General features: G+C 41.3%; 1 protein-coding gene across 7 annotated transcripts in view; it reads right to left on the bottom strand.

Annotated features, from left to right (window-relative positions):
- ATP11C (ATPase phospholipid transporting 11C) overlaps window positions 1-12,651 on the bottom strand; it is a 174,997-nt gene that overhangs the window by 16,212 nt on the left and 146,134 nt on the right. For all 7 annotated transcript variants that reach the window (XM_027607948.1, XM_027607945.1, XM_027607943.1 and 4 more), the window contains 3 exons: window positions 8,369-8,496; window positions 3,087-3,222; window positions 736-801 (listed from right to left, as the gene is read on the bottom strand). In XM_027607948.1, coding sequence (XP_027463749.1) covers window positions 736-801; window positions 3,087-3,222; window positions 8,369-8,496 — 330 coding nt within the window. The remainder of the gene's footprint in view (window positions 1-735; window positions 802-3,086; window positions 3,223-8,368; window positions 8,497-12,651) is intronic.

Raw genomic sequence — 12,651 nt, 5'->3', positions numbered from 1 at the left:
GCATACTGGAATGCATTTACCCATTCTTGGATCCCATGTGAGGTGCTTATTACTGGAATGATCATCAAAAGAATTTGATTATGCTTTCAAGTATAAGAGAGTCCCAACTCATAAGTCTCAAGGGTAGAATTCAGCAAGGCTTCAGAGTATATTACATAGCTGCATGTTAATGCTCATGATTCCTGTATGTTACCTGCTGTATACTGTTATGCATTTCATCACTAATATGGATAAATTTCAGTGATAAATACATTATATAAAGTTTCATTACTACTGAGCTCTTTTGCACACATATCTGCTCATGGATACCTATTCAACTGTCTTAAGTACTCCCATTCCTTTGAGGCCTGGTGTTTATAAACACAATCTTAAAAACTATTCAAGTATTTAACATAGAAACACACACACACACACACACACACACAAGCACAGCCTATTTATATACTACTTATACTGTCTTGAAAGAAGAAACAGATTTTCAACAGAACTATGGTGTATGAATCTTTTTTTTAAATGAAACAAATTAAAGAGGATAGACAATGTTCTGGAAAAAATGGATCACAAACAGCATACAAATGTCTAAATATCTAATATCATACATATTTTAGTAAGTATTCAGACTTGAATAACAACCTGCAATACAAGTAAAGAGAAGACAAAAAAGAGAGAATAGTGTAAGACCAGAAAGAATTACAAAAGTGGTGTTAAATATATTTGAATAAATAAAAATCTAACCTTCAGAGTTACAGTGAATACTAAGACTGTAAAAACAATGGTTCCAAAAGTCCAGTTTCCATATACCTGCAAAACATTTAACAATTACATGCACCATGAATACACAAGCCTGCTTACGAAAATAAAAAGGAAAATTTAATCTTGGGTGTAATTGCTAAAGACATGGGTATAAAATGTTTAGGGAAATATCTGATCAAAAGATCAGGCCAAAATGTTGGATTTTACTGTGACCCTAAATTTTCTTGGACAGCTACGACACATTTGCGGTTGGTAGGGTTTATTTCCATTACTCCATGTAGTACTGAACAGGGAACACACTGGTATAATAAAGGCAGAAAAAAACCCCTATTCCACTAACAGTAATGTTCATCAAAACAAGTCATTTGAATGATTCACGGCTCGAAAAGAGTTTGACATGGACTTTCTCTGTAATAAAGAACTAAAGCTCTCAAATGAGAACTAATTTTTAGACAAATGGACTCATACTTTAAAAATAGAGTCTAATTTTTTGGCGGTAAATATTAGAGCTGTCAGCATGTGCACATTAAAGAAAAGCAGGGAGCATGTACAAGTCAATAACTATGGCAATGAATGGCACATATGCTTACCAAATGCTGTCAAGATCTGAATGCATAACATTAAAACAGAAAATGAAATGTAAAACGCTTTAAAAAAATAATAAAAAAATTAAGATTTACAGAAGCAAAAAAAAGGATTTGATCAAATCATACATGGTGCTCTGTTTAATCACTGATAGCAGTCTTACACTTACTGTAATTTTAGCAAACATTTAGAAGGATGGTGACATATATGGTCAAGTCTAATTTGGTTTTCACGAACCCAAAATGGGTAATGGATAAGACACAGGCTGGGCTGGAGCTCCCTAGGCGCCACCCAAAGAGTTTGCTGAGCAAATGAACCAGGTCAACAGGAGCGCAGGAGAGTACCCACCTGCTTTGCAGCAAGCTCTTTTTAAGAAATCATCAGCTCTTTATCATTTATGCGCCAAATAAAATTAAACGTGGAAGTCACAGAATCAGCCATAAAGCTAAAGGGACCCGAGAAATCACAGAATCTAATCCCTTCTTACTGACGTCCAAAGCTGACTTGGAAGGCTAAAATGACTGGCCTGCAGATTTAGCAGGGTACTTTCCTTGACCAGTGCTACGTGCGTCTCCTTAAGTACTACGTCTATTTCCTCCACAGTTACTCAGTGATTAATAATTTTTTTAAAGTAACCTTTGTGCCCAATGCCCAAAGTGGGACTCAAACTCACGACCCCGAGATCAAGAGTCACATGCTCTACTGACTGAGTCAACCAGGCGCCCCCAGGGATTAATATTTTTAAGGGATTCATATTAAACTGACTTGTGTTAGTCCAAATTAGAAAGGTTTTGGACTGTAGTACCTAATTTCAGAGTATCTTTCATATTCATTGGGCCTATTACTTCTGTAACAGATGTTGACTGTGTAAGTTCTGGACAGTTACTGTACTCAGTAAGTTATTTTTGAACCTTTGCTTTGCTTCACGTTATAAGGATACCAAATGAGTAACCATTAAACAGGAAGCCCAGAAATAGCCAAGAACGAACACAGTGAAAGCAGAGGTGAAGCGGTGGGCTCAAGGCTCATCGTGTGGCTGTGGCAAGACCTTGGCCTACCAGCCGTGCTCTCCCAGAACATAGCCAGGGGAAAATCATCCCACTGCAGGTGCTGACTTATGTAGTCGCTTCCTAGGAAGGCACTGGTAGGATGAGTGTAGTCTTCCTGGAAAACACTATGCTCCCATGTGGAAGGGAAAAAGGAAGAGAAGGGAATCCGTCCGTTTAACTATCGGGCTAACACTGCAAAGATAGGGTAGCTATGCCCTTCAACTCCAAGCATGAAAGGCCACTATCAATAGGAAGTGAGTGGGGCCAGACTTTTAAAACAGGAAAAGTCTGGGGGCGCGTGACTGGCTCAGTCAGTAGACCACGCGACTCTTGATCTTGGGGTCCTGAGTTCAAGCCCCATGTTGGAGGGTAGAGTTTACTTATAAAAAAAAAAAAAGAAAAGTATAGGGGTCTAAATTCTGAGGTCCTAAGAACTCTGTACATCTATTAAAAATTGTAGCCAAGTTAAACTTCCAGAAGGTTTGCACAGAAGCTCTCTAGTTAGCCGCGCACATGGGAAGTGGTTTCTTACTTCAATACTTCTATTGTTCTAAAAAAGTTCTAAGAACTAAATATTGTACCTCAAGAAAAAGTTTACAAAATGATTACAGCTAGATTATGTGTATGATAAATCCAGTACCTATAGAAAAAGAATAAGCCATGCTTACTATACCAACATGTAATGAAGTATTTTTTTACCTTTGCATTTTCTTCTAGGGATGAAGTCTGAAAAAGAAAGTAAGTCCCAAAGAAGAACACTGTCCCTTCAAATGCAGCTAGAAACGTCCAATATAAGAAGGGTCCCAACTGTAGCATGGCATTGCCAGAAATTTTCCTATTGAGAAATGGAAAAAGAAACCACAGGTTAATGAATCTCTGTGAATCTCTGTGGGCTATTTAAAGATCCGGTGAAAGGCCAAAAGTGCACACAGGTGTGACCCTGTTATAATGAAGAGAGGCATCCCCGAGGAACTGGAGGGCCCTACTGAGCCGCAGGTTCATCTCCCTGCAATTGCTTCTGGACTGAGGCACTGAGTAAACAGTCAAAAGCACTAAGTTTAAAATCCTGGCCACCGACAATAACATCATCAAAAATAATTAACTCCCATTTATTGAGTACTTCTTTTATGTCAGTAAACTGGGTTAAGAGTTTTATATATATTGTCCATTTTTATCCACGAAAAAAACCACACGAGATAGGTATTTGTCAGTCCCATTTACAAATAATGAGACTTGAAAGATGTATCATAACGGTTCCCAAACTATGGTGCACACTGGAATCACTTGATTTCTTCTTGGGAATGTAACCTTTTTTAGGTCGCAGGGTACCCTTTATATTTTTTCAATTGAGTCAAATAATGTTTCAAGCTGTAGAGTCATGTTTTCATAAACGGTAGGTGGATCGAAACTTTAAAATCTGTTAAAATAACACAATTTTCTCAGCACAAGTCAGAGTGTTAAATATGGCTACTAATTCTAATGGAGCAGAGGTGCAGAAAGAAGATGGGTTTGTGCAAGGAATTCTTTTGGCTTCTATTTCAAATTGCCTTTTTTTTTTTTTAAGAGAGAGAGAGTGTGAGGGGGGAGAGGGAGAGACAGAATCTTAAGCAGGTTCCATGCTCAGTTGAGGAGCCCAACGTGGGGCTTGATCTCACGACCGAGATCATGACCTGAGCCGAAATCAAGAGTCGGCTGCTTAACCGACTGAACCACCCAGGCCCTCCTCAAGTTGCTCTTAACATTTATCAGAAGGTAGCTCATCGCTCATATAGGACACTGTTGGCAATACCATATAGAACATCTCTTGGCTTTATCGAATCAACACCTTTATAATGTAAATGCAAGTGATCCTTGTTCACTTGGTATTGAGTACTGTGGGGTTTTCTGAAAACATGGCAATTATGTAACTTTTACCTACTAGGATTTCCAGATGCATGAAGGAATTTGAAATTCGGGGGATGCATAATGGCTATGTGTCGGTGTTTGCCCTAGAAAAACTGCAGAAGGAAAGAGGTGGCTGCTTCTCAGAAACAAGCTCCCCCCACACATAGGTCACACTGTCAAAGCAACTGGGAGCCACAGGGAAAGCCACCTTCCTAAAGATTTTTTTTTTAAGATTTTATTCATTTATTTGACAGAGAGAGACAGAAAGAGAAGGAACACAAGCAGGAGGAGGGGGAGAGGGAGAAGCAGACTCCCCACTGAGCAGGAAGCCCGATGTGGGGCTTGATCCCAGGACCCTGGGATCACGACCCAAGCTGAAGCCAGATGCCCACCAACGACTGAGCCCCTCAGGCCCCCCCTTCCTAAAGATTCTTGCAATGAGTGAACAGCAACCGCCAGTCCATGAGGCTTTTGCGAGTCACTGAATTTGGGCTGAGGCAAGAGTGAATCCTGTGTTTCTAGACTGTCTCTGGGAGCTACCTTACACACCGTGGGAAGAGGGGCAGGGGATCATGGTATGTTGGGTGACATTCGAGGCTTTCTAGCTGCCCTCAAACGGATGACAAAGCTGTTGGAAACTCAGAATATGACAGCTGCCATGAAGGAGAACATGAAAGAAAATGAAGATTTGGGGGGCAGTCACCCCGCTGCACAGGCCTGAGCACCTCCCTCTGATGGGAAGCGGCAGGTGTACTGGAACCTTTCCTTCACCTTTTAAAGCTGTAGAAGAAACAAACTATGCCTCTCTAGAAGAACGACAGTTTACTATTTAAATTTCTCTTAAAAGCATGAAAATATCTGAATAGATCGTTTCGTGTCACAGTATTTGACAAGTGCCTGAGTCACGACGTCCCTGAAGGTGAAATGTGTAGTATGCCACACGATGCCAGCCACAATATTAAGTGGTACGGCTGCAGACAGGGCCACAGAGGGTGACTAGGGCTTCATGTTTCCAAAGGAATAATTGGAGTAACAGAGCAATCTACAATACAGGCTGAGATCCGTGTCTCCACGGCTTGCGTTTCCGCGGGTGTAGCAAGTATACCCTCTCTGGAAAATCACTGAATCCTCTGTGACCTACATCTGTAGTCCCTAACTCAAACTTCATGGACACCCTTAAAATAATTGGTACTCAACAGCTTTCTGCAGGTTTTCAACATTCTTAATGTATGAAAATGCTCAGCATAGCCCTGAAGTTATGTGGAGGGGGTGTTAGAATAAGATTAATAGCTCCCATCTAATTGAAAACTATGTGCCAGGGACTGTTTTAAATTGTTTTACATGTAGTCACTCACTGAATCCTCACAAGAACACTGGGATTGGCTGCTCCTGTTACCCACATTTTACCGAAGGTGAAACCGAGGCACATGACAAAGTCACACAGTTAGACAGGAGCGAGCGGGGACTGGAGTGCGGTCTGCTGGCTGGAGCTCTTGGTGGGACTGAATGGGAGGGATTCCGCTCACTGCCGCCCGAATCCCGCGTTAACCGGAGCAGCCACACTAGGGAACTTCACTTTAGTTTTGTCTGGAGACAAACACTGCTGCTCAGTGTTTGAAAACCGCCACGCAGCTGGGAAGTGCATGGGGCTAGTCATCAGGGGGACTGAATTCCGATCTTGATTTGGCCTCTAGTTACACCATGTGCCCTCAGGTCAGTCATTTCTGGGCCCTGGTTCCTCATTTAAAAAAGAGAGCATGGGAGCTGATGCTCTGTCTAACCATCCCCTTGCCACAAATTCAGGGAAAAGCAGAACATGCTAATGTCAGAAGAATGCATTCAGCAAACTCCAGATTGGGGTAAACGCTGCAAGATAAATGACCCAGTTTTGTCAACAAATAAATTGCCCGGTTAACCTACAGATTAAAACAGACTCAAGAAGCATATTAACTAACTACAACATATGGACCTTATATTCTGATTCAAACAAGCATGCTATAAAATGAGTCAACCTGGGGGCGCCTGAGTGGCTCAGATGGTTAATCATCTGCCTTCAGCTGAGGTCATGATCCCAGGGTCCTGGGACTGGGCTCCCTGCTCAGCGGGGAGTCTGCTTCTCCCTCTCCCTCTGTCCCTCCCCACCATTCATGCTCGCGTGCTCTCTCTCCCAAATGAATAAATAAAAAAAAATCTAAAAAAAAATAAATAAATGAGTCAATTGGAGAAATTTGAACCTTGACTGGATGTATGATAATATTATGGACTTTAACGTTAAAGTTTTAGGTATGACAGGGTACTGTTATTTTTTTAAGTCCTTATCTTTTTAAGAGATACTTACTGAAATAATTATTTTATATAATGTTTGGTACTGTTATTTTTTTTAAGTCCTTATCTTTAAGAGATACTTACTGAAGTAACTATTATATAGAATGTTTGGTATATAGGGCGCCTGGGTGGCTCAGTTGTTAAGCGTCTGCCTTCGGCTCAGGTCATGATCCCAGGGTCCTGGAATCGAGCCCCGCATCGGGCTCCCTGCTCTGCGGGGAGCCTGCTTCTCCCTCTCTCACTCCCCCTGCTTGTGTTCCTGCTCTTGCTATGTCTCTCTCTGTCAAATAAATAAATAAAATCTTAAAAAAATGTTTGGTATTTATTAAAAAATAAGTCTGCAATAGAGCAAACAGCATTATTCATGAAATAGGATACTCTGAACTGATAATTATTGAAGCTATGAGTAGTGAGGATAGGGCAGTTCACTCTATTAATAGTATTTTTGCTACTACTGTGCATGTTTGAAATTTTCAATTTTTCCATCTTTAAAATAATGACAAACTTCATAAAGCTGGTTAAGTCCAACAATTACTAAATGTAATTTTTATGAGTCATACTGGTTAAAGAAATCCCTTAAATTTGTGCACCTTCACTTCATACAAATAAACCACCTGAGTCGCTCTATTGCACTTGCTGTCCATTATGTAGCAATGATTATCATCTGCTATAAATTAACATCTTCATCCTTAGGTGCAGGCTTAACTTATAAAAACCTAATTAAATCGTATGTTAAGCAACTGGCCAAGTACCCCATCCATAGAGAAAAGCATCCATTTACAACTGACACAAAATGGATATAATGGCTTGATGAGTTAATTATTTTCTTCAGCAATACAGTTTTATTTATTTTTTAAAAAAGATTTTATTTATTTATTTGACAGAGAACACAAGCAGGGGGAGTGGGAGAAGCAGACTCCCTGCTGAACAGAGAGCCCGATGTGGAACTCGATCCCAGGGCTCTGGGATCAGGACCTGAGCCAAAGGCAGATGCTTAATGACTGAGCCACCAGCTGAACAGAGAGCCCGATGTGGAACTCAGTCCCAGGGCTCTGGGATCATGACCTGAGCCGAAGGCAGATGCTTAACGACTGAGGCCCAGCAATACAGGTTTTAGAACGGCGCTAACAAAGTAGAGGAGGCTATGCTTCTGGGGTAGTTTAAGTCTCGGAGCACCTGGGTGGCTCAGTCGGTTAAGCAACCAACTTCCGGTTTGGGCTCAGGTCATGATCTTGGGGTCTTGAGATCGAGCCCTGCGCTGGGGTCCACGTTCACTGAGTCTGCTTCGGATTCTCTCCCTCTCCCTCCCCTTCTGCCCCCGATCTCACCCACTTGTGCGCACACACTCTCTCTCTAAAATAAATAAATAAAATCTTAAAAAAATTAAAAGAGAAAGTCTAACATATTATCAGTTCAACCCATTATAGATAGGAATCAATACTCTATAAATCTTTGTGTGTGTGCCCCCTCCCTTTTTTGGTAGTTAAAATAGTATGTCTTCGTGTGAGACTTCAGAACTCTATGACAATGTAGGTTCAAGTTTTAGCAGTTAGTGATTTTGAACTAGATGGTTCACAAACATTCATGGACAGGACCTACATCTAGGACATACACCATTTTCCTATTGAATGGTACAGTTTAAGTAGCTAAAAATTCAGAACAGAACCATGTAATCAAATCAGGTGGGCAGTTGTGTCCTTCCTACCTGTGGATGAAAAGAAATCCACGATTTTAAAAGTCTACAGTGGTTTTTAACAATGTGCTCTACTTACATATACAATCGGGGATCTGAGGTCAGAGTGTCAATGTTGATGTGCTGCTCCAGCAGGCTGTAGGCCAGGATGGGTAAGGATGTGAAGCAGATATTGTACATTGTAAGGTAAGCGGCATCATACAGTGGCTGAAATGACAAACAACAGAAAAAAAAACATGTGTTTGGAAAAATCATAAGCTGAATCCAGATAGTTTCCTTTCACGTTTGTCGTGATAGCAAAAGAAGTTTATAAATAAGGGCACTCTCACTGATAACTGTAGAAAAGAAATGAACATATTGTGATATATCATATTAATATATCCTCCCTTCCCACAGGATCTTATTCAGAATGTATACATGCTATAAGGTCTATTTCTAACAAATATTTACTAACAGATTTTGAAAAGATTTCTCAGGGAACAAAGACCAATTAAATATAAGCCTGGAACCCCTCAGGGAGACTAAGCATAGGCAGTGGCCAGCCTGTGTCATCGTGGTTTTGTTGTTGTTAATATTTTACATAGTTTTAAGTATCACTATCACTTTCTCTAGGCTGCATTTATGATATTGAATGTGGCCACTTGCTAAGGATTAAATAAACGTACTTGCAAAAACAAAGCTAAAAATAGGTACACAGGCATGACTTCCCTAGGCTCCAGACTCAAATCTCCACCTTTCTGCTGGCTGTCCCATAGGCATCTGCAACTCAGAATGTCTAAAAACAAACTCATTAACTTTCCCCTTAAATCTGCTTTCTCCTATGTTCTCTATCTCAGTGAAGAGCCCCCACAATGTTGCAACCTGAGTAGCTATCTTGGCGCCTGGCACCATCTGGGTGCTCAAGAAATATTTTGAAATTTGTGATTCTCCTATCTCACTAGCCATTTCTTTAGTCTCCTATTCTGCCTGAGCCCTCTGTTGGAGTGTTCCAGTACTCAAGTGTTTGGAACTTCATACTCACTCTCTAGGTGATCTCACCAGTTCTGTGTTTTAACACCATCCATTCACTGAACATTCCCAAGTATTCATCTCTGGCCCAGACCTGTCCCCATGTATCCAGTTACCCACTTGTTACCTCTTGGAAATATATTTCAAACCTACATCCAGAACTGAACTCCTTAGCTCAAACCGGCTCCTCTTGAAGTGTTCCCCATCTCAGGAAAGGGCAACTAAATCTTGGTGATCAAGCAGAACCAAAATCTTGGATTCATCCTTGACTCTTTTCTTTTTCATACCCACATCCAGTCAATTCAGAAGTGTTTACTGGCTCTACCTTCAAATATATTCAGAACCAGATTACTTCTCAGCATCTCCACAGTTACCACTCTGCAAGCTTCCTAAATGGCTCCCTACTTCTCCCCTTGATCTATAGTCCACACAATGGCCCGAGTAGTTCTGTCAGAAAGTAAGCCAAATCAAGTCGCTATTTTGTTCAAACTCGGCAGTGGATTCCTTTATCTCTGAAAGTTAAAAAAAAAAAAAAAAAAAAGGGTTCCTACAAAGGAGTGGCTATCCAGTCCCACTTGATCTGGCTTCTTCTGTCTGGCCTTCTCTCTTAGATCTCTCCTGCTCCTTGCTCATTCCACTCCTGCAGCAATGCCTTCCTCACTGTACCTCCAACATGTCAGGCACACTCCTGATTTAGGACTTCCTTTGAACTTGCTGTTTGTTGCCCCTGCCTGGAACACTTTTCCTTTAGAGAGCCTCATGGATTACTCCCTCAATCACAAATACCAGCTCAAATGTCACCTTCTCACAGAGAGACCAACCTTGATTTAAGTTGCTACTCCCTTTCTCACAGACATATTTCCCCTGTTATCTTGTTTTTTATTTTCCTATTGTACTGATCACCTTTTATCTTGTTACACATTTATTATTTTTACTGTCTCTCTTCACGCTAGAATTCAAGCTCTACAAGGGCAGGGATTTTTATTTACTTTATCAACAGGCATGGCCTGAGAGAAGCAAGGCAGCCCCTGACACCTAGAAGCTGTCCTGGCACTCACAAGCTAGGCAACGGTGTCCTCCTGTCGAACACGAACAATTTCATCAAATGACAACGTCAAACAAGGCTATTCTGTCACCATGACGGATCAAGACAAGAACATCAACCCATAATCACGTTGAACACAGAATATGAACATTGTCCAAATCACAACATTAACCAATATTCCTGTTCTGGCAAATATGGGTGACTGTTGTTTCTTCACCAACGACAGTGGTAGTCTCCTAGTCTTCAAACCTCCTGTAAGATGCACTGAAATGCTTAGTCATAAAATTACCCCCACTTACTGACAGCACCCAATCTAGAGCAAGCCCCGCTCATCTTAAACTTTTCCCCAAATAGGGGCGCCTGGGTGGCTCAGTTCCTAAGCAGCTGCCTTCGGCTCAGGTCATGATCCCAGGGTCCTGGGATCGAGCCCCGCATCGGGCTCCCTGCTCAACGGGAAGCCTGCTTCTCCCTCTCCCACTCCCCCTGCTTGTGTTCCCTCTCTCGCTGTGTCTGTCAAATAAATAAAAAAATCTTAAAAAAAATTTTCCCCAAATGACCTAATTCAAGCCCAAGTCTTTTTTTTGTAAAGGATTTTATTTTTAAGTAATCTCTATATTCAATACGGGACTTGAACTCACGACCTCGAGATTAAAGGTTGCACACTCTACTGACGGAGCCAGTCAGGTGTCCCAAGCCCAAATCTATGATTTTTCTAATACTCTCTTCCCGAGAGGCTCCACTGTTCCTCATGTTACTTTCATTAATCTGTTTTTTTGTTTTGTTTTGTTTCTATATCATTTATTTCTGCTATAATTTTTATTATTTCCCTTCTTTTGCTGGCTTTAGGCTTTATTTGCTATGTTGTTCCTTTTCCAGCTCCTTTAGGTGTAAGGTTAAGTTGTGTATCTGAGACTTTTCTTGCTTCTTTAGGTAGGCCTGTATGGCAATATACTTCCTCTTAGGACCGCCTTTGCTGTATCCCAAAGGTTTTGGACTGTCATGTGTTCATTTCCATTTGCTTCCATGTATTTGTAAAAATTTCTTCTTTAATTTCCTGGCTGATCCATTCATTCTTTAGTAGGATGTTCTTTAACCTCCATGTATTTGTGGTCCTTGCAAATATTTTCTTGTGGTTGACTTCAAGTTTTAATGCACTGTGGTCTGAAAATATGCATGGTATGATCTCAATCATTTTGTACTTTCTGAGGCCTGTTTTGTGACCCAGTCTGTGATCTATTCTGGAGAATGTTCCATGTGCACTCGAAAAGAATGTGTATTCTGTTGCTTTAGGATGAAATGTTCTGAATATAGCTGTTAATCCCATCTGGTCCAGGGTGTCACTCAAAGCCCTTGTTGATCTTCTGCTTTGAGGATCTGTCCATTGCTGTGAGGGGGGTGTTAAAGTCCTCTACTATTCAGAGCAGGGAGCCCGATGTGGGGCTTGATTCCAGGACCCAGGGATCGTGACCTGAGCCGAAGGCAGGTGCTTAATGACTGAGCCATCCAGGCACCCTATAGTTTTTGTTTTAAAATCTAGTTTGTCTGGGGCACCTGGGTAGTATAGTTGGTTAAGTGTCTGACTCTTGGTTTCGACTTGGGTTGTGATCTCAGGGTCATGAGTTGAGCCCTGTGTTGGGCTCAGTGACCATTGCAGAGTCCACCTGGGGCTCTTTCTCCCTCTCCCTCTGCCCCTCCCTGCCACGCTCTCTCTCATTCTCTAAAACAAATAAATAAATCTTAAAAAAAAAATCTAGCTTATCTGATATAAGTATGGCTACTCTGGCTTTCTTTTGATGTCCATTAGCATTATAGATGGTTCTCTATCCCCCCCCCCCTTTTTTTTTTGAGAGAGAGAGAGAGAGTGTAAACGGGGGGGCGGGGAGAGGGAAAGAGAATCTTTTTTTTTTTTTTTTTTTTGAGAAAGAATCTCAAGCAGGCTCCACGCCCAGTGCAGAGCCCAACATGGGGCTCAATCTCACAACCCTGAGATCATGACCTGGGCTGAAATCAAGAGTCAGACGCTTAACCAAATGAACCACCCAGGTGCACCCATCCCTTCACTTTCAATCTGCAGGTATCTTTAGGTCTAAAATGAGTCTCTTGTAGGCAGCATATAGATGGATCTTGTTTTTTTATCCATTCTGATACCCTATATCTTTTGATTAGAGCATTCAGTCCATGTACATTCAGAGTGATTATCGAAAGAGATGAGTTTAGTGCCATTGTGTTACCTGTAGAGTTGGTGTTTCTGGTGATGTTCTCTGGTCCTTTCTACTCTTTGTTGATTTTGGTCTTTTTTTTTTCTTTCA

Source organism: Zalophus californianus, chromosome X, assembly GCF_009762305.2.
Source record: "Zalophus californianus isolate mZalCal1 chromosome X, mZalCal1.pri.v2, whole genome shotgun sequence".
Lineage (NCBI taxonomy): Eukaryota > Metazoa > Chordata > Mammalia > Carnivora > Otariidae > Zalophus > Zalophus californianus.
The sequence above is the reverse complement of the archived record's forward strand: the minus strand, read 5'-3'. Positions and strand labels throughout refer to the sequence as shown.